Source organism: Gobio gobio (assembly GCF_949357685.1).
Source record: "Gobio gobio genome assembly, chromosome: 20".
NCBI classification, from domain to species: Eukaryota; Metazoa; Chordata; class Actinopteri; order Cypriniformes; family Gobionidae; genus Gobio; species Gobio gobio.
The window spans coordinates 9435631-9457330 of record NC_137113.1 but is presented as its reverse complement, the minus strand read 5'-3'; the positions used below and the strand labels follow the sequence as shown (position 1 = coordinate 9457330).

The following is a 21700-nucleotide window of genomic DNA, read 5'->3' as shown; positions in this document are numbered from 1 at the left end:
AGAACTTCCTTTCTGAGCAGCGTGGGAACTCTCTGTGACCATAAATAACTCTGTAATTGTGCTTTCATTATTAGCCTGTGCTCTGCTATGCTGCCTTTTTTTTTCTTTTTTCAAAGGCTAGCAAGTTACTAGTTTGCAATAGTGGAGTTCCCTTTAAACCTCATTTTGTACAGCAGTACACTACAAAATATATTTTAAATAAACACTATTATCCCACTGTTGATGAACAGAATCCAGTAATGGCACCTGGGGTGGGCGATATGGCAAATATTTTTTTTTTTAATCAATGCAAGATCACGATCCACAATCATCACAATTCTTTTACTGGTCTTGTTGGTTTTTAAGACTATTTTGCAAGTCTCTATGCTGTACAGCCAAATGAATTGCCCTATTTTAAAAATGTAGCCTTACAAGGTAACACAAGAAAAAAGAATGACAGGGTATGTAGGCCAAAATAGGGGTGGTTATGCAAGTTTTACACTTTACTAAAGCTTAAATATACCATATGTTTGCAGATATTTAGGAAACATGTTAAATTCACCCACTTGTTTCTCTGAAAAACAATGCTACTAGAGGTGTAACGGTACGCATTATTTTTTTTCTCTAATTCGTTGATATATAATCATTTATACACAGTGTCTGTCATTTTCATGACAGATTTATTTAAACATACATTAAATAAACAAGACATCCCTAACAGGTTAAGTAGAATATAATGAATATATAGGCTAATATAGTGCATATATTAGGGCTGCAACGACGCGTGCGTGAAATGCGTTGACGCGTCTGCGGCACATTATTTACGTTCTAGAATGGAACAGAAGATCTAGAATAATGGCAGCTTCTGCTCCCGGGCATAGTGAAAATGATCATTTATCATATAAAGCCAGACCGCGACATTCAAAAGTGTGGGAGTACTTTAAACAAAAGCCGAAAAAACTGTGCTTTATTCGCTCTGTAACGCCGGTTTCACACTGCACGCGGTGGCAGAGCAGGAGCTGTGCACGTGGAGAGCGGGAGTTTTCACACTGCCAGTGAGTGTTGCCAAGTCCGCGTTTTTTCCCGTGGAATTGGGCTACTTCTACACTGTTGCCGCGGGCTGTGTCTCATGCTGTGTCTCAAAAAAACACACATATTTAGCCCCCCGAACGCGATGTTTACCAGAGAACCTCCCCAAAACGCGATTGGGCTTGTTTTGGGCTATTTTGAGTAACGAATGGGTGGGTTTTGTTGTGTAAACCTGGCAACCCTGCTGCCAGTGTTCTCTCGCGCAGCTGAAAGCGCCACGCATGTATTGCAACATACGGTCACATTTTCCGGTGTTCTTCTCCGACCCCAGTACGTCTCGTGCTTTTATTGATTATGGGCTGCATATATCTCCTGTTAATGCGACCTGGTTCCCCTCTGTCCCAAACACATATGCATAATAACATGCTGTATATAGGTAGTTTACATGATTAAAGTAACATTAAAGTTAAGATATGCCTCTAGCTTTAATCATTTAAATATGTCTTTGAAGTTTGGGCAAAAACTTCTGGCAGCTTTAGTCGTTGTTTATGCACATGTATCTTCAAAATAGACGACTAGTTATACATTAAAACTATGCTGAAAGCTCCTGTATGTGAACCTTTTGCAGATAAATACAAGTGCATTTTCGTTTACTTTTGACACAAATCAATAAGTAAATCATACTCAACTACTATAGTAAACAACTTTTTCTAATTAGGCCTACTCTGTATACATTTTATGATGAATATTATCATTATATATTATGTTTAAAAAGCTTCTTGTGTTCATATATTTCATTATAAAATGGCATTCTATGTTCACTACCCTTGCTAGGGCCCTATGATTTCCGCGATCACCGAATCGCGGACGGAATCGCGGAATTGGCATATTAACGCGGAATCTATTGTTAATGCGGAATTTCCCGGAATTTGACATATTTGGAATGAAATGCGGTTTTGTGTGGGAGAAGAACGTATGTCTGGGGAAAATGCAGACCGGGGGAAGCAAATCTGGGCGACTCAACCCCTCCCGTCATTTCAGCTCCGCCTTCAAAACAATGAAAGTATGGTGAAGCGGCTCACCACGGCTCTGCTTTCATCAGCGGAAAAGTTAAGAAACTCAACGCTAAAGCCCCGTTCACACCGCCCTCAGTACAGAGCCGAGCAGTTCCCTCAGGTAGTGCTTGCTGTATTTTGCCTTGTTTTTAATGCACTTCAATGTACTGTATGGAAAATAATGCCTTAAATGAACTTGAGAGAAAATGAGATGCGCGGATCAGCGCGTCTTATGCTGCCTTCACGTGCTCTCGGAATTATCGTAATATACGAGTTTCCTAGGTAAACATTGCACCTGAACGCCCTCACATTTTGAAACTTGAATGCAATGCGCTCGTAATCACGACTTCAGAAGTCGGAATCATCAAATTTCCGATAGCACGTGAAGGCAGCATTATCCACATCATGTTCAGAAGCGGCTGTTCTTAAAGTGACAGGAGCACTGATAATGTCTGTCATTAATGTTCAAAGAACAACGGGAACAGAAGATTGTAGCTTTAATGATGATTCATCTATATTTCACTTATTATTTATGCAGTTAAGAAAGGTGTTGATAACTTTATTCAATTTCTGTGTAGACTATGCCTGACAGGGAAGGCCACAGGTAAATATAACATTTATTATAATGGGTTTATGTAAAGATTGTTTTAAGTTCAATTAAATTAAAAGTTATTTTTTAAAGCCTAATAAATGGTGAAATTGGTAGCTTTCAGTTATACTGTAATGTAACGTCATCAATGTTTCATATAGACATTAATATCAGTGATACTGGCCTTCATTCATAAAAAGATGCCATTACAACACCCATTTAAAATATGCTGTCTTTAAATTGTTTCTAAATTAATTTGGAGAGTAACTGAAATTATTACAATATCAAAATATTAAAAACTCCAATGTTTTTAATTGCAATTAATCATGATTAATTACAGAAAAAATTCAATTAATTCTGGGTTTTTTTTATTATCAATTCACAGCACTAATATCTAGTTGTGACTTGAAGTGCTTAGAGTGCAGTGTTATGTTGCAGTATTTGTCCTGAAAAGTAAATGTGATGTTTGTTACCTGTTTGATGTTTGTCATTCCTATTTTATGTTTTATGTTCTATTATATTAACATTAAAAACACTCTTTTTATGACTAAAATAACAGTTAAGGGTAAAAAAAACTGAATTTGCAAAAATTAAAACGGAAAAAAAAGGAATTAGCAAAAATTAAAACGGAAAAAACGGAATTTGGGAAAAAATAAAACGGAATTTGGGAAAAAATAAAACGGATTTCATAGGGCCCTACCTTGCTGAAATACAATTAATATTGTCATCATTCATTGATTTCATGTTAAATAATATACAAATTCACTACCCTCTTTGAAATACAATAATCAGTAAAAAAGAATAATAAGATTAATCTGGAAAAATAATCGTTAGATTAGTCGACTAATCGAAAAAATAATCGTTAGATTAGTCGACAGAAAAAATAATCGTTAGTTGCAGCTCTAGCATATATTTAGCGAAAGAGTTTGTTTCTCTAGTGAGCTCACAGCTGTGGACACTGAATGACTTTCTGAGGTAAATGTGATGCTACGTGACATTGTTTACAAGCTGTTTTATTGTCTTTCCGCGGTTGAAACACAGATTGAGTGATTACACAACATATGATACATTTCAGTAAGCAGGGCTCCAGACTAACTTTTTGCCTTGGTTGCACTGGTGCGCCTAACTTTTTTATTTAGGTGCACCCACATTTTTCCCTGTCACATGTCCCCTTTAACACCACAATTTCAAGGTCACCTTTTTAGGGATCGACCGATATGGATTTTTTAGTGGCGATACCGATTTTTTTTTTTTCATCAGCCTTAGCCGATGGCCGATACGGGCTGCCGATTTTCTTGAGCCGATACTGCTTTTGCTCACTCAATTTACAACATAAAAATGACACAATGATCAGGATGATAACAATTTAAAATGTACAATTTAAAAAAAAGGAACATTTATTGAACAAAAAAAACAATATTTAACAAATAGTAAAAACAGGTGAGGTAGAACAAGAAAAAAAAAAGTTCAGTGGTGAAAATAAATATTTAAGCGTAAATAAAATAATTACACTATTGCACAGTATCAACAAGCAAGCAGCATAAAGTGCACACTGACTGTACTATACTTAATTTTAAATTAAGTCATTACCCTAGTCATTAAATGGTTACACTCTAAAAAATGCTGGGTTTAAAATAACCCAAGTTGGGTTGAATATGGACTAACCCAGCAATTAGGTGGGTTAAATGTTTACTTAAAATAACCAAATTGCTGGGTTAAAACAACCCAATTGATGGGTTAGTCCATATTCAACCCAACTTGGGTTATTTTTAACCCAGCATTTTTTAGAGTGTAGGTGCACTTAACTTAATCTCTTGTAGAGCAACACCAGCGGTAATTCAGGAAAAAATCTCCCAATGCTCCATGTGAAACTTCAGTCTTTCTACCTTTTACCACAGTGTCAATTCTCAATTGATTTTGATTAATATGCACGAGGGAGGGAGAGCAAGACTGTTTGAAGACTGTGAGAGCTGCCCTGTGGACGCCTGTCTGTAAATAATGCAGGGGGAAAAAAAATATTTTTACGTTTATCGGCCGATACAAGGCTGCTTGTGCTCTCCGCATTTGGGGGGTAAAATATGTGTCTTTTTGGTAGGGCTGCCTGCTAAAATTCGCAAATCCCGGGGCAAAATATCACATAATTGGGGTCGCTTCAACCCGCGGACATGAAAAACAGCCCGCGGCAACAGTGTTGAAGTAGCCCGACTTGGCAACAGTGGGGTGCGCGCATGTGGGCAGATCCTGGAGCAAAAGGGGTGGTAGCCATGGTAGCGAGAGAGAGTGACAGGCGCCCAAGCCAATCACTTGTTTCGTCCCGGAAGAAAATAATGAGCGGTGTTTATTGCAGATTAAAAAGTCTAGAGTCACTCGATTTTTATACTCTCTTTTTCAGAGTACTTAAACTTAAAACTTTTCCACATGCTGAGAGCCACAACAGAGCCAGGTCTTACGTCACTGTATACGTCTCTTTCTCAGCAACGCTAGCGAGGCAGCGGCAGTGTTGCCAAGTCTGCGGTTTTCCCGCGAAATTGGGCTACTTCATCACTGTTGCCGCGGGCTGTTTGTCATGTCCGCGGGTTGAATCGACCCCAATTATGTGATATTTAGCCCCGGGAATGCGAATTTTAGTAGGCAACCATGCCAAAAAAGCATGCATTACCCCCAAATGTGATTTTTACCGGGGAAGCCCCCCTGAAAGCGATTGGGCGGGTTTTGTTGTGAAAACCTGGCAACCCTGGGCAGCGGGAAACACAAACACACCAGGCTTGTTCGAGATGCATCGGCGCTGCGCAGACCGATCCACGTATGATATTAAAAAAAAAACGCATGAGTGAATCAAAAGCATAAGGAGTCATATGCTCTCGCTGGACTCGTTATCATACGGCGATCGGTCTCTGCACAGCTGCGAACAAGCCTTCCATCAACAATGCAAACGTTGCGTTACTATTGATTCACATGGCTTTACGATCCTACATCGGCATCAAAACACAACGAAAACACAGCGAATCCAACGCATTCATGCAGTTCGCCGTAATTTGTATAGACAGAGATTACAAACGAGCGGCAGCTGTTAGCTCCATTAGCTGCTATTTCAACAATGGCGGATCTCAAGTTTGTGTTTGTCTTGTTGACCCCGCCCCCAGCGCCTGACATAATCGGTTCTTACTTCTAGCCCTGTTCTAGCCCACCAATGTTTTGGTGCTACTTAAGAACCACTTTTCCTGGCTCGGAGCTGGGGCTTTGGGTGTGGAAAGACAAAGAACCGATTTGAAACTAGGCTCTGGCTCCGATCTAGCTCTAGCACTGCCTTGGTGGAAAAGGGGTGGAAATGAGGATAGAAATGAGTGATGAAATGAGAGAGCAGGTATGGCAGATAATCTACTGCCCACTAACATGGTTTTGAAAGCTATTTATTTATACAACTTAAAATGCTCACACATATCAAAGAAATCTCCATTTTCTTGGGGGACCATGACTCCTGAACCCCCCAAAATAACTTGCTGGTTTTAAAACTCCCTAAGGTAGTTGCATGCTCAAGTTGTTGCTGTTTCTGGAAACCTGTTTGCTTTAACAGCATAAATGCATTAACTCCAGAAATGAGGTCAATGTGTTGAAGCCTGGAATATTTATATATAGGCCGCCTTAATATTAAAATAGAATATTTAGACAGTATATACTCATTGTATCTCTGTGCTTTGAAAATGTAGTAAAAAAAACTGCATTAGTTATGTGGTAGAAAACGTTGTGGCACCAAGATCGGCTACTATGGGGCTGCTGGGTTTGCTATAGCCCCAGGGCCCAACGTGTTTTTAATCCGGGGCTGTTGGTTGCAGTGGAGTTAAAAGTAGGGCTGCTCGATTATGGAAAAAATCATAATCACGATTATTTTGGTCAATATTGAAATCACGATTATTTCACATGACTTTGGAAATGTGTTGCATTTATTAAAAAGACACCTTTCAACAATTCTTAAATTGAAATTGTACTTTTTGAACTATTAAAATAAATAATATAACATATATTCAAATTAGGGATGGGAATTTGTCAATTTCTCATTTCGATCATCGATAGGTCTCAAAAACGAGTACTCGGGGGCGGGGCATGTGCAGGGGGCGGGGCTTGTCCGTCATTGAGATAATGAAAACGGTTATGAAAATGGTTGTTGACAAATACAAGTGACATGAAAACATGAACATATAAAACAAAAAATAACTGCTAGATTATGATGCATAAATGTCTTTGAAAAAGAAACATCTTTATAAAATGACCGTCTCGAATAACCAAGTCAGTAATATCGAGCGTTGCCTTTGAGCTGAAACTGTGAAATAACACAACCCTGCAGAGCTTGCTAGCTGGTTAATAAACTCAACCAAACGCACCCTATATCAATATTAATATGAAGATTATTATGAACCTATTACGACATAAATCAACACAAAAGGACGTGAATGCGCACGTGAACTTCAGCGTGCTAGATTTTACAGGCTATGGTTTGAAACGGAACATTTTGAATGCGCTCTTCCCTTAACAACGCTGATACACGGACAACGAAAGCACACAGAAACAACATTTTATTAAAATCGTGTTCTCATTATAATGCTTTGACAGATTGACTCTGCACATCATGCACTTCATTTTATTATTCATGATCGAAGCGTTTAGACATCACTGCGCGTTTTCGAACTCATAACGAAAAACAACTTTAAATAAACTAGGTCTACTCTTAAAAAATACGAGAACAGTATAGCAGTGCTGCATTACTAATATCAATGATTCTGAGAAAGAAATAGCCTATCTAAAAAGAATATGACTGTCTCTAAACCATCATGTCGAGCATGAAATATGCATTTGAGCTGAAACTGAAGAGAATGAACAACCGCCGGTATAACGGCAGCGCTTTGCTAGCTTATTAAGCTCAACCAAACGCTTCTTATATTAGATTAATCAGATATAGAAAACATAAAAGTAATCTTACAACGTGCATCTGCAGAAAAGGACACGAATGCGCACGTGAACTTCACGCGCTAGTCTGAGTGTTCTCGCTAGTTTCTCTGTGGATTTCCTTTAACAGCTGATACACGGGGAACTAAGCACAGATCATTTACAGCATTCTAATTTCCATCGTGTTGTCATTATAATGCTATATAGGCTATGACAGATTGGCGCTGCACATCTTGCACTAACCATTCAATGATCACAGTGATTCCAGACATCACTGCAGTGCACGCCTCAGTTTCACTTTATTTCGCCTCGGTCTGGAGGCTGTATAACGCTAACCAATGAGACCTCAGGTACCGCGCAAAACGACTCTATAACCAATAAAAAAAGAGAATTTTTCTTTTTCAGGGCGATCATCGTTCTCATGATCGATGATCGCTGTCACGTTCGAGTACTCGATTACTCGACCACTGTTGCCCATCCCTAATTCAAATCAAAGTATAAAAGTATTCAAGTAAAAATGATAACTACAAATAAATAAGATCAACAATAAAGTGCACTTCCACAATCTCTTGAAAACAAGTAGGCAACATTTTGGCAAAATATATTCAACAAATTCCAGCTAGTAACTCGATCAGAATATTAAAGGCTGGCTCACCATCAGCCCCCAGAATTAACCGCAAATAAGTTAACTAATATGTAAGATAGCATAGCGTAAGCAGAGTGCTTATCCAGCGTTTATCAATTCTTGAATCCAGCGTTGTCAACTGTTCTAGTGGGGCGCATATCTTTAGCTAAATGATAGGCAACGGAATCAGTTTTTTTTTTTTTGTCCCTTTCGGAATTCAACAGGGAGTTGCGTTGTAGAGTGTGTGTTATGGATGACTGGGTTACGGAGGATGTTGAGGGGGTTGTGGATTGCTGTTTTTGTTTCTTGATTAGATTGTCATAGGTCACTCTGTTTTTAATTTTTCAAGTGGTTAAACAAATTTGTGGTGTTCCCTTGCGTTACAGCCACTATCATGTAGCAAATCTTGCACGTAGCATGTTTCTGCTCGTCGTCTGATTCCTCGAAGCCAAACTGTTCCCAGACAACGGAGTTGGTTTTGCCTTTTTTGCTCACCAAACGCTGCTGTAACTGCCCACCTTCTGCCATCTTTACTCGCGCCGAGTTTTTAAATCCCAGCGGATGATATGCACACGAGTCACAACCTGAGAGAGTTTGTGGCTTCGGGAGGGGCGGATGTGCGTGTGCGCGTTTCATTCAGAACGCAAGACAAAATAAGAGTGTTCTTGCAAAACAGAACATGGCAAAATAATCGTTTTTTCTCGATTGTACTATTTTGGTGATCGTTGGTGGGAGCCGAAATCGAAATTCAATTAATTGCACATCCCTAGTTAAAAGGACAAATCAAGTCACAGTACTAGTCAATATGGCAGCTATTTTGACTGGATGTGAGAATAGCCACAATATTTGGACCATCATACATTTGTTTTGTTGTTGTTATTGTTTCTTATGTTTTATTATATAGCAAAACTTTTGATTCTGCATTTTGACTTTGACATTCACTCTGCGATAGGTCTATCTAGGTTGTGATTTATTTCTGTTATAGTTGTGTCTTCAGCCATTTTGGTGTGTAGTCAGCTCTATGAGAATTGATATTGTATCGAACAGTCTAATTTACACCCCTACAGTAGGGATGCACCGATTGTTCGGCAACCGAATAAGTGAAAAGACCGAATAAATGTAACCGAACAATGACGTTTTTGATGATGCGATCAAATATTGCAACCAGCACATGTGAAAGAGGCGCGCACGCTTCAAAAGGCAACAAACATGTCAGAAGAATGGAAGCATTAAAGTGTCCGAGATGGACGCAAAAATGGCCGTTTGCAGACACTGTCTAAGCACCCTCAAATGCAGGCAAGAGCACCCTCAGTTGATACTATAATATTATTGGCAAATGCTCCAGTGCATATTTGTTTTTTTATTGAACGTCAAATGTATCCATTTACAGCGTGTTTCTGCAGCAGAGACAGGCTCACAAAACCTCTCATGAATGAACAAACAAAGTGTAGACGTGAATCGACGTTAGATATTTATTGTGCATTGTTAGCAGCTTCATTGAACTTTGAGATCGCGATGAACTGACATGGCGACAGCGTTAAGTGATCGTAAATGAAGCGGTCTCTGCTTGCTTTCGAGTCTACAGTCTATATAATCCATTGAATAAAACTATTGTTTTTCATATTGCAAATGGCCAATTGCATGTGGCAAAGCTACGGAAGTGACAGTAAAATAGTAATGCATTAAAGCAATGTAAAGGCAGACTAATAGATTAATAGAAAAATATTTGTTGGAAAATATTTCTGAAATTCTAAATAATCTTAAATGTCTCGCTGCACTCACTGCTGTGGTGAAGCCGTTGCTTAGCCTACATCTGCACTTTAATAGAGCACCCTCAGTGATTTCAGAAGCACTGTCAGTGATTTCATTATGATACCTGTTGGCATAATCGACCAAAGATAAAATGGTGTAAGATTTAATTTTACTATATATATATATATATATATATAAGTTATATTGTGCTTTGTTTGTATAATGTCTGCTGAAATGCAAAAAAATGTTCAGTGTTAAATAAATATTTTTTAATTGTAGTTTTGTAATTTATTTATCTTTAAAAAAAGCAAGGCAAAATGGTAAAAAGCTAATTTTTACTATTTAATTTATGCAATGGTGAAAAAATTGGCAAAATAAATGGGGAAAAAATTGAAAAAACGCATTTGGCTTCGGCCAAGTGTTTTATTATTATTCGGCTTCGGCCACGAATTTTCATTTCGGTGCATCCCTACCCTACTGTATGTTGGAATGCAGGCGCCAGATTTGCAACTGCAATTCTCTCTTCAAAGACAGATCGTGGAGACTTTTTTTTGTTCACAATCTAAAATCATTATATTGCACACCCCTAATGGCACCTGAAATGTTTGTTGCCGCTCTCCTAATAAACCTTGTGACATCATGAACAATAAGACATCACGGATCTCTCAGAATTTCCCTTTGCATGTCATTTATTTTGAGTTTCTCAAATTTTATTTAAGAAAGACGTTTATTTTTAGAATGTCTCTTTACATGTAGCTGTCATTTTGTCTTCTGAGTAAAAGGAGAGAAAAGAGGCTCTATTTTGTCACCTGAAACCTCTGTGAAAGCCGCAGATTCCTCCCACTTTGTCAACAAACGTTTGTTAATTAAATGTTGTCTGCATGCTGATACTGGATATTTATCTGGTGTAGCTGGTTTTCTCCTAAATCTTAACTCCAGTAACCCTTGAACACAGTTGGTTGTACTTGTTTTTTTCCTGCAGATATTGCTAATGTCTCAACTGCACATTGACTGCGTTTGTAAATCATGTCATTGTGCCATTTAGGATTTTGATCAACTGTCAGTAATAACCATGATGGTACAATGACATTAATTGCTGTATTAAATGTAATTTCTCTGTGCTATCAGCACCAAACAGAATTGCAATAGAGTTAGCAATAGGTCTATCTGCTTAAACAAACGATTATGAATCGTCAATAGTTTTTCAATTGTTTGGTGTAAATATGCATTCAGTTGGAATTCAAAAGAGCTCATTTTGAAGGTGCAAGTTACATGTTTATTTTACGTAACTTGTGGTGAGGTGTGTAATTTCAGTGTCTCTAGTGCCAACAAAATGTTCTTTTTTTTCCGGACGTCTGCAATTATAGATTCAGTTGGCTAATCATGTAATGAATTTCTTTTCATCACAGTTGCCAAGCATTATACTTCAGTTTCAGGAATGTGATGTGTGGTTATTGTTTAGTGTCCTATGTAGGGCCTTGTACGCTTGGCAGATGTCAATCCAGCGAGCCTGTTTTACCAGAGATGATGGTTTCCTTCTCTCAGCGTCATTCCGGAGTGTCGTCTAGGCTAGAGGTCATGGCAGCATTCCAGACAAGCTTGACCTGCTTGTTTCCCTCTAGTTCCTGGACAGAATGCCAGGACTTTGTAAATGACTCGGCATGTTCTGCAAGATCAGCATTGTTGCTTCAAACAGCAGTCAGGGCTCAATGCTGAGGATTTATTTTTCTTCTGGCCCAGTCTGGCAAGTTACCACAAAAAAGTAATAAAGAAAATGGGGCTAGTTATTGTTTTTGGTGTTTTTGACCCATTTCCTTAAACGGGATACCCGCGGGATCTTAAAGTCTTAAATGTCTTTAAATTTCAAAATCAAAATTTTAGGCCTTAAAAAGTCTTAAATTCGCTGAAGTATTGAGTTCTAGGTAAATAATAAATAATTATTTAAATAATTTTAAACGGGTCTTAATTTTCCTACGTCCATGTAACGCTACCTCTTGCTCATTGAAATGCTCCGGCAGCGCTTTAGTGTGTGTGTGTGTGTGTGTGTGTTGTAGTTCGTTCTTTCGCTAGTCCAACTATAGTTCGCTGTTTTACAACTACAAATGAGACCAGAATGCATCAAATATTGTAGCCAATCAGCTTTCATGTTATTGGCGCGAGGCTCTTTTGGATTGTACCACAGACACATCAAACAGATTTTATTCTTCAGCTTCAGTTCTACAGTTCTTCCAGTTCACGCGATCGTGAAAGCGAAGGCGAATCGTTCTTACCTGCTCTCGCATAATGACCAAATAAAATTATGATATTCCCGATAGCACTAAAAAAAGCGATGTAAACCCCGAACTGATTCGCTACTGCCACACGGACAGATGTCAGACTGGCTGCGGATTCTGTGCACGCGTTTGCCGCCTGTCAGCGCTCGCGCGAGTGTACCGAATGTGTTCTATTTCTATGCACATTACTGTAGGTCTTAAAGTGAAAGCAACCCAATATAGCCTAGCCTATACACACACTTGTCTGTGTAGTTCATATTAATCAAACAACAACAACGGGGAAAAACAAACAGTAGCCTAACTAAACTAAAGCACTGTTTGTATCCGTATATTTAAGTTGTACTTATTTTTCCTATTGTCAAACAAGATTCATGCATTTTGTTTGATTTATTGCCATGTGTGACTATTGTGCATCTAACATAATGATATGGTAAATGTGGCATCCTAATAATGAAAAAAAATGCACGCACGCATGCATACATGCTCACACTCTCACTCTACCGGTCAAAAGTTTGAGAATGGTATTCAAAGAAGTCTCTTCTGCTTACCAAGGCTGCATTTATTAACTTTTTTATATTTGAATATGCAATTTATTTCTGTGATTCAAAGCTGAATTTTTAGCATCATTACTCCAGACTTTAGAGTCACATAATCCTTCAAAAACCTTTTTTTTTATTTATTTCTATTTCAGATAAATGCTGTTCTTTAGAACTTTCTATTCATCAAAGAATCCTAAAAAAAATGTTTTACACAACTGTTTTCAACACTGATAATAATCATAAATGTTTGTTGATCATCAAATCCTCATATGAGAATGATTTGTGAAGGATCATGTGACACTGAAGACTGGAGTAATGATGATAAATTCAGCTTTGATCACATGAATAAATGACACTTTTCTATATATTCACATAGAGAACAGTCACAACAGAACTGTTACAATATTACAGATTTTTTTGTGTTTTTAATAACATAAATGCAGCATTGGTGAGCAGAAGAGACTTCTGTAAAAACATTAAAAAGTCTTACCGTTCTCAAACTTTTGACCGCTAGTGTGTTTGTATATTAATCCTGATGGGATTGAGCTATGAGGAAGTGCAAGTTTACTAATACTTTGTTCAATTTTAATAAATTTAATTTGCTTTGCAAGTCATTTTGTGATTCTGCATTTCCTATTGTACGTTTTTTTTATTGCGTTATATAGGTCTTAAATGTAATTCATAATGGTCTTAAAAAGGTCTTAAAAAGTCTTAAATTTGACTTGGTGAAACCTGCAGATACCCTGTTAAATAAGGTGACACCAAAAACTACGCTTCTAAATGCAGCAATGCAGCACATGTTGGAGGTGTGGAAGCATTAAGCCTGTCTGGCTCCACAGCGCGAGCCACCGCTGACCGCTTGGCACTCTGCGTTGACGTCATTTTTGCCGCGCTCACCCTCGCGTCGAGTATACACAAGGCTTTAACTTCTTAACCCGCACCGGTTCGTGGGCGGGGGGGTTGACGGAAGTGGGGGGGGGTGTACTTTTATTTACTTTTGTTTTATACAAAATATTCAATCAACTATCACAAACTATGCATCATTTGAAAGCTAAAACACTCAAGATTCATGTTCTGAACTTGTTTTTGCAATAAATACACCAGAGAGGAAAGGGTTAAATGAAACGCTAAAGGACCGTCCATGTAAACATTAGCATAATATCAGCGTTACTCATCTTTCATCTCCTGTCGTTCAGATCAGATCGGACGAATCCAATAAACACCCGCATACATCTCTGTGTAAGAGTCCACTCTTCAAAATGCATCCCACTTTTTAATCCAAAACAACGAAAAAATAGGGAAAAAACTAAAAATCCTCCGTTGTTTGCAAGAGAGTTTTGAGTTAGCGTGATCAATCATGTCCATTTTCAATGAAATATCGATTCTTATCCGTGTCTGGCAAACTCCCCCTGCAAGAATAGTTTCTCCCACGTATTTTAAACCCTCCCTCGTCTCTCTCCTTCAATCAGAGTCTCTTCTGGGATGCATCATATAGAGGAAGTGCCTTACAGGCTTGGTGAGCTGTCAATCATTGCGCCCATGGTTTTCGTTGGATAAAGGCACTCGGTGCCCAGCCAATGCCTTTCCAACAAAGGTTTGATTGATGGACTTAGTAACCAATCAAAAGGCATTATCTTGCGCAGTTTGCGTAAGTAGGCTTTGGTGAATACTGTTTGTGCGCTGGCTGCGCGTTCTCAATGGCGCAACTGCAGTGGAGCGCGCAGTCTCTCACTGACGCTTCCCATCAGCTAAATGAGTTTTTTACACTTTGTAATCTCTGTAAATAGTTGCTTTAGTTTTTCAGTAACTGTTTATCCATTATAATTAGTAGTATATTGCAGTTTATTGCAGATTTATTTGAATGAAAAACTACTCTTTACAATAGCAAATGTTCTGAAATAAATGGCCTTTTTGAAATGACGCCTAGACTTTTCTTGACATAAAAGCTCACAGAAGCTACATTACTGAGAGAATCATCCTCATATTTGAATCATGACATGATTAGACATTCAGTTTTATATTTAAGTTATTTTCAGGCTCTTAACATTAAATTATAATATTTTTTTCCCTAAGTGAAAACAAAAAACGTGAGTCACTTACATGTATATTTACATGTATATTACTCTGTTCCCATATTACTTTGAGTTATTATGACTCTTGGGTAGCAATATTTCAAGTGTCTAGTTTAGAATAAGACCAGGTTTATGAATATAGACCATAGGGTTTAAGAGCTGCAGACATTTTCATTTGGGTATATCGTTTTCAAAGAATTCTCAAAAATGGGGCGCTTGTTAAGAGGTTAAAGTGTCCAAGAAAGATGCAGAAATGGCCGTTTGCAGACACTGTTCTGCTGAATTGTCTAATCACCCTCAGTTGATACTGTAATAATAAATTGGCAAATGCTCCAGCGCATATTTGTGTCTGTAGAACGTCAAATGTATCCATTTACAACATGACAATGGCCAATATGTTTTAAGTTAGTCAGACTCCACTCACTGCTCAAACCGCTGAGTTTTTATTCAGTGCTGAGTTATACAGGCTTGCAAAACCTCTCACGAACAAACTAATTTTATGACACCTGTAGGCATAATAGTCCTAAAATAAGATAAGATGGCCAAATAAAAATATTTTTATTTTACTTTTTTTTTAATGTTATACTGTGCTTTGTTTGTATGTCTGCTGGAATGCTAAAAATGTTCAAATTTTAAAAGCAAGACAAAATAGTAAAAAAAGCTAATTTATGCAATGGTGAAAAAATTTAATTGAAAAACCGCGTTCGGTATTCGGCTTCGGCCAAGTGTTTTATTATTCGGGTTCGGCCAAGAATTTTCATTTTGGTGCATCCCTAGAAATCACTCACTGCTCTTGGCTGAATAGCTTTTGTAACTTTAATAAGGATTAATCTTTAATTTATAAAGTGAAGATCATGCAGTGTTATTTTACATTTGATTACTTTATTCAATTTCTGTACATTAAAACTACTGTTAGATACCTGAAAAAGCACTGTTCGTTGTATTTATATCTTTGCTATATTGTATTTATTTGTGCTGTTGCTTGTAGATACTTTATTTTCTTTATTTTTATTTGGCAGTAGTCCTTTTTTTCTGAATCTAGCACGTACCGAAACCGTGATACAAACCGAACTATGAGTAATTTGAACCATTACACCCCTAGTTAATACCACAATAAATCCACTGTGCCTTTTTATAAAACATCAAGTCTACCGTGTACAGACTGGGACTTCTAGTTTAGACTTTATTTTTTTATTTTATTTTTTTAAGTATTTCGTTAAATAATGTGAATGTCAAGCTTCAGCCATTAAAAAAAAAAATCAAATGACCTAAAATATTTAATTGAAATACCCCCTGAAAGAGACTACAAAATATGGTCGTCTGAACTCATTATCAGGATTTGCTACAAGAGATCTTCGTTATAAACATTTGGAGATCGTGTTTTGGATTCTTTCAGAGCTTTTTTTGTGTTTTATGTGACCATTTTGTTCTCTCTTCCCTCATCTGTTTGTAATTATGATCCTCTAAGGTCAGTGACGGGGTCACCCTCGGCGGGGGGAGCATTTGCAATCCGAAGGTTATTCAGAGGACTGTGCCAAAGGAAGTCTGGCTTTTGTCTGCTGATAATTGCCTCCTTTCGAGAGACCTTTCAATGAGGGCTCGCAGCTGAGTCATTTAAGACGAGGTGTGTGTGCGCGTGTGTGAGAGAGAGACAGAGAGAGAGTTGTAATGCTAATGAAAGTTAGTTTCTAAACGATGGCTGGCAGGAACACAACGTTAATACTTTTAAGTAAATAGACATTTTGTTTCCTTTCTTACTGCTATTACGTCACCCAAGTTTGTTTGAGCTCCCCTGGTGAAATGCTTTTAGGCCATCATGCGTAATGTCTTTTTTTCCTTCCTTATGCCAAGTGTAATCATTTCAGCTGAGCTCCTGGGGTGCATGATGTCAGGCGAACTGGCCGAATGATTTGGACCTTCTGAGTTCGATTATGTTGAAGTCAGGATTTTAATTTCCCAAAATGATGTATTTTTGGGGCACTGCGCTCTTTATTTTATGTTTTCTGCAGCCTGTTTATGTGCCCTACTTATTTGAGGAGGTTTTTGAGAACCGGTTGAGGTTATTGCATTAAAATGGTTTTGGTATTTTCTCTGAAACCACAGCTCATCTCTTTTGTGGTTTGATCTATATTACAAATTCAAGTTAAAGGTAAAGAAAACAGGGTTCCCACTCGTCCTGGAAAACCTTGAAAACCTGGAAAATTGATGACAAATTTTCCAGTCCTGGAAAACACATGGAAAATTAGAGAAAATGTAAAATGTCCTGGAAAATCTTGTTGTCGTCTGGGAAAATTCTTTAAAAAAAAAGTTATTTCTTTAGCCGAGTATAAAGAGTTTATCGCTGGCCCAAACAATTAGTGCTAGCTACAGAAAGCACATTTTCAGGAATGCTGAGTTTGATATGTGTGAGTAGTATTTTGAATAATGATGTTTAGTCTTGTGTTGCCACTTGCAGCAGTTAGCTAATGCTATTAACTGCTCAAATGTATGCAGTGAATGTTAAAGGTCCTGTTTTTCGTGTTTTTTTTGAAGCTTTGATTGTGTTTACAGTGTGCAATATAACACGTGTTCATGTTTCATGTGTAAAAAAACAGTATTTTTCACACAATTTACTTATCTGTATACCGCTGTTTTCACTGTCCTAAAAACGGCCTCATAATTTCCGCGTTCAATGAAGTCCCTCCTTCAGAAATACGTAACGAGTTCTGATTGTGCCAGCGGTTCCCGTGTTGTGATTCGACAGCAGCTTAGCTCACGTTGCCCGGAAAGGTCACGCCTCTTACCATAACGGGGAGATGAACGCGCTCAAACTACAGCCCCTGAAGGCCAAACAAAGGTGATTTGACTCCGGGATGAAAATAACAGCGTCTGGATGACATGGCGACAAACGCAACCGAACCGAACGCAACACTTCCTCTTCTCCACGAGGGAGCAACAAGACCACGCCCCCTTTTTCGTGTATTCTTGTGGGCGGAGGTTAGTCTACAAACTGCTCTACTGACGTAATTAAAGCAGAATGTACAGGGATGTAGTCCAAACCGGCCGTTCGCTGTAGGCTATGAAAGGGAACTTCTGTTAAATAAAATATCTCGCTTGGCATTGAACTTTGAGCTTTATAATATTACAGGTATTATTTATGCTCTAACAGCAACATTACACACTAACTAAAGTTTGAAAAATGGGATCACGAAGAACAGGACCTTTAACTCGTAAGCTGCTACCTAATCACATCATTTTGATATAAAGTCACATTTGTGTGTTATAAAGTCAGAATTGCGTGATATAAACTCGCAAGTCTTTTTTTCACAATTGACTTTTTTGCACAGTTGCGAGTTTATATCTTGCAAGTCTGACTTCTTTTCTCAGAATTGTGAGATCTAAACTGCAGTTGCAAGTTATAAAGTCAAATTCTGATGAAAAAAAGAATTGCGACAATTTTCGCGTTTATATCACAAATATCTAAACTCGCAATTGCGAGAGAGTCAGAATAGCGAGATAAAGTCATAATTACCTTTTCTTTCTATTCTGTGGTGTAAACAAGCTTCCATAGTCATAATGTATGTATGATTAAGAGCTCATATTGAAAAATGCTGGATTGTTAAGTAATGGCAATAAACTGTACGACTTTTAAAGACTTAGAAAGCAATATTTGGCATGATCCTTGTCTTTTATTCCCACCGTAGTAAAATTGAAAATGTAATGGAAAATGGTTGCTGAAAAAGAGTGGGAACCCTGGAAAAGCACAAAAGTGTTGCGTAATTGGAAATGCAGTGTAGTTTTGTTGTAATGATCAGGAGAGATGGCTAAAAGACCAAACTGGCTTTGTTACTGAAGGATTCTTGCATTGCCTCTTCTGGGTTAGGGTTGGGCAATGTCTACAAAATTGGCATCAGATGATGTCTGCAGTGAAACATCACGATAGACCCGTCTCCGCCGTGATGTCTCCGATCTTTCGAATATTCCGATCTAATACACTGTTTGTCTGTTGGCCAGAGGAGAACTGACACCCTGCTGAGCCTGGTTTCTCCCAAGGTTTTTTCTTTTTTTTCTCCATTGTGCCACCTGATGGAGTTTTGTTTCCTTTTTGCCACTGTCACCTTTGACTTGGCTTGCTCAGTTGGGGAAAACTAAATTTTCAAATAAATTGCCTGATCTGTTTTCTGCCCGCATTGTCACTATGATAATTGAAATGAGCTGTTTTCTCCAGAGCGGCTGTACAGCCGAATCAAATTCTGTTGCATTATTTTCCTGTTTAACACTGAAGCTGCTTTGAAACAATCGGCATTGTAAAAAGTGCTATATAAATAAAGTTGATTTGACGATGATATCTTGGGGTTGTGTTTGATCGTTAAGCTCTCTCTGTAGACAGAGAGAACGCGCACAGAGCTGAAAGGGCTCGAATGAAGCTTTTGGCTTCAGATAAAACAACTAGAGGATATAGCACTGAAATATTATACACCGCTGTTTTGATGCTCTGCTCACTTCAAGTAGAAACAGGAAAATGGTGCTACCTTTCTGTCTTGCAGTCCAGATAGAATTATGCCAGGGTTCGCCCCGTTTTGAATATCATTGGTTTAGTTCATGTAAATCATCTAGTAGCCAATAAATCGTCTTGTGTTTATTGTTTAAATTGTGATCGGGAACCACTATGTTTGCGGGGGAGCAGGGAAATTACGGTGCCGACTCAACGACGTGATGTCTGTCAGCCATCAGCGATGGACGATGGCGTCATCTTATCGGCCCAACCCTATTCTGGTTCAGCACATATTTTTGTATAAATGGGCAACTGGAAGAGAATTAACCAAGGCAGATCATTGCACCATCTTTGTTGAAAAAATGTGCATTGTTTGGTATCAAGCTGGTCATGATGAAAATTGTAACCTAAATATTGTGGTAAATTTTTCTTTAACCAGTTTATATTATAATTTGAGTGGATTCACTAAAAGACTTTAAAATGCTAATAAACACAATGCGACGAAATGTACATTTATCTTGTACATTTATTTTAAGACCCATTTTTTGGTTCAATATGATGCTCTTTTGTGAATGGGAATGTTTACTGAAGCATATGTCTCTTTGTTTATGGTTGTCATAGGAACACCATCTCCAGAGGGCGATTTCCGCCCAGCAGGTGTACGGAGAGAAGAGGGATAACATGGTGATTCCCGTCCCAGAGGCCGAGAGCAACATCGCCTACTATGACTCGCTCTACCCCGGAGACTTCAAGATGCCAAAGCAGCTCATTCACTTACAGCGTGAGTGCACGAATGTAAATGAGCATAAACCAATGCTAATGGGGTATTTCTTTAATGAGCAGTGTTTTAGGGTTTTACCCGCAAGGATTGTTATGAGGGACAGGTATTGAAGTGTTTGAATGGGCGAACCAAAGTGATTGAAGCTTTTGTTACTCACATCTGTCCACCAATTCCTAAAGAGCAGGCGTTTTGTTGTTTTTGTTCTTTGTGAGTGTTTGTGGATTGCAGGCTGCGCCATCTGCCACGTCTTATTCATTTGGATGCTTTCACCTCAATTGATTATGATGTCCCTGAAATGCCCCTTTCCTTTAAATTGTGTTTATTTGAATGCATGGACCGTTCTGAGCATCTTTTTGAGCATCAATGGTGGGTGAATTAAGAGTATTCACACTGGCTATTAAACTGTATTCTGCATCATTTATTTAAAAAATGTTTTTGTTCACATAACAATGGAATTACTAAATGTTGATGAGTCAAGGCTGGAATACACTACGTGACTTTGCCCCGATTTGCAGGCTGGATGAGTCAACAATAGTTGCTGAATGTCTGTACCAGTCTGCAGATTTTGGGCAGTTTGGAGTTGACAGGTTTCACAGAAAATGGCATAGTGTATGATGGGCAGTCTTTACTGGTATATTACTGGTAAGAGATCATGTGTGAACAGGACCTCATTTCATGTGTCTCTTTAACCACACTATCAATACAAACATTTAAAGGTCCCATGGCATGAAATTTTCATTTTATGAGGTTTTTCAACATTAATATGAGTTCCCCTAGCCTGAATATTGTCCCCAAGTGGATAGAAATGTTGATCGGTGTAAAACCGAGTTGTGGCTGTCTTTCTCTGCCTTTGAGAAAATGACAGGCCAGACTAGCCAATCCTGAAGTCTCCTGGTTTGACGTCCAAGCAGGCACGGTTTCCTCCCTTTCCTCCGCCCAGAGAATCTGGCACGCCCATGCAAACGCTCGTCGAGAGATCATTGCATCATTGCTTGTGAACGAGTGAACGCTGGCAGTTTCTCAGTGTTTGGATGTACAAATGAAAACAGAAGTCTTTTTTCAGTTCCTTCTGATCTGTGATCAGTGATTTCTGATGTGTAGCTAATTATTTATTATTCGTGCACACAATGCGGCTTCTCTCTCTCCAGACAGAACGGTGTTTTCGTGTTTTATATCTTGTGAGTCAGTGTTTTTGTACGTCCTCGTCGCGTCTATCGGTTCTAAAATGTGCATACAGTCATGAGTTTCTGCTCAACATCAGCAGAGATAAACCTCACACACGCCGAAGCTCGGCCTTCAACATCCCCGACCCACAGTACTGCATCTGGCCCACAGCGGAGGCACCAAACGCGGCGTGAGATTAAGCAGAAGGGGGGTAAGCTTGAGCATATCCGGGCTAGCCAGCCTAGCCCCACAATAAACTGGATTACATCCGATTACTGCTGTTGTGTCTTTGTTTGCGCTGTGTACTCAACGCGCGTCACTGACGCTTTTATTTTATTTTAAAAATAATGCTATTATCAACACTTACTTTTAACTCGTTCATCTCGACAGCTGTAATGGTACTTTGCATGTGTTACAAAGTTGGTAG

General features: G+C 38.5%; 1 protein-coding gene across 2 annotated transcripts in view; it reads left to right on the top strand.

The window, feature by feature from the left end:
• Nucleotides 1–21700, top strand: part of epc1a (enhancer of polycomb homolog 1 a) — a 66996-nt gene that overhangs the window by 8477 nt on the left and 36819 nt on the right. For both annotated transcript variants that reach the window (XM_079801715.1, XM_079801714.1), the window contains exon 2: nucleotides 19950–20109. In XM_079801715.1, the coding sequence (XP_079657841.1) occupies nucleotides 20010–20109 (100 nt within the window). In that variant the 5' untranslated portion in view covers nucleotides 19950–20009. The remainder of the gene's footprint in view (nucleotides 1–19949; nucleotides 20110–21700) is intronic.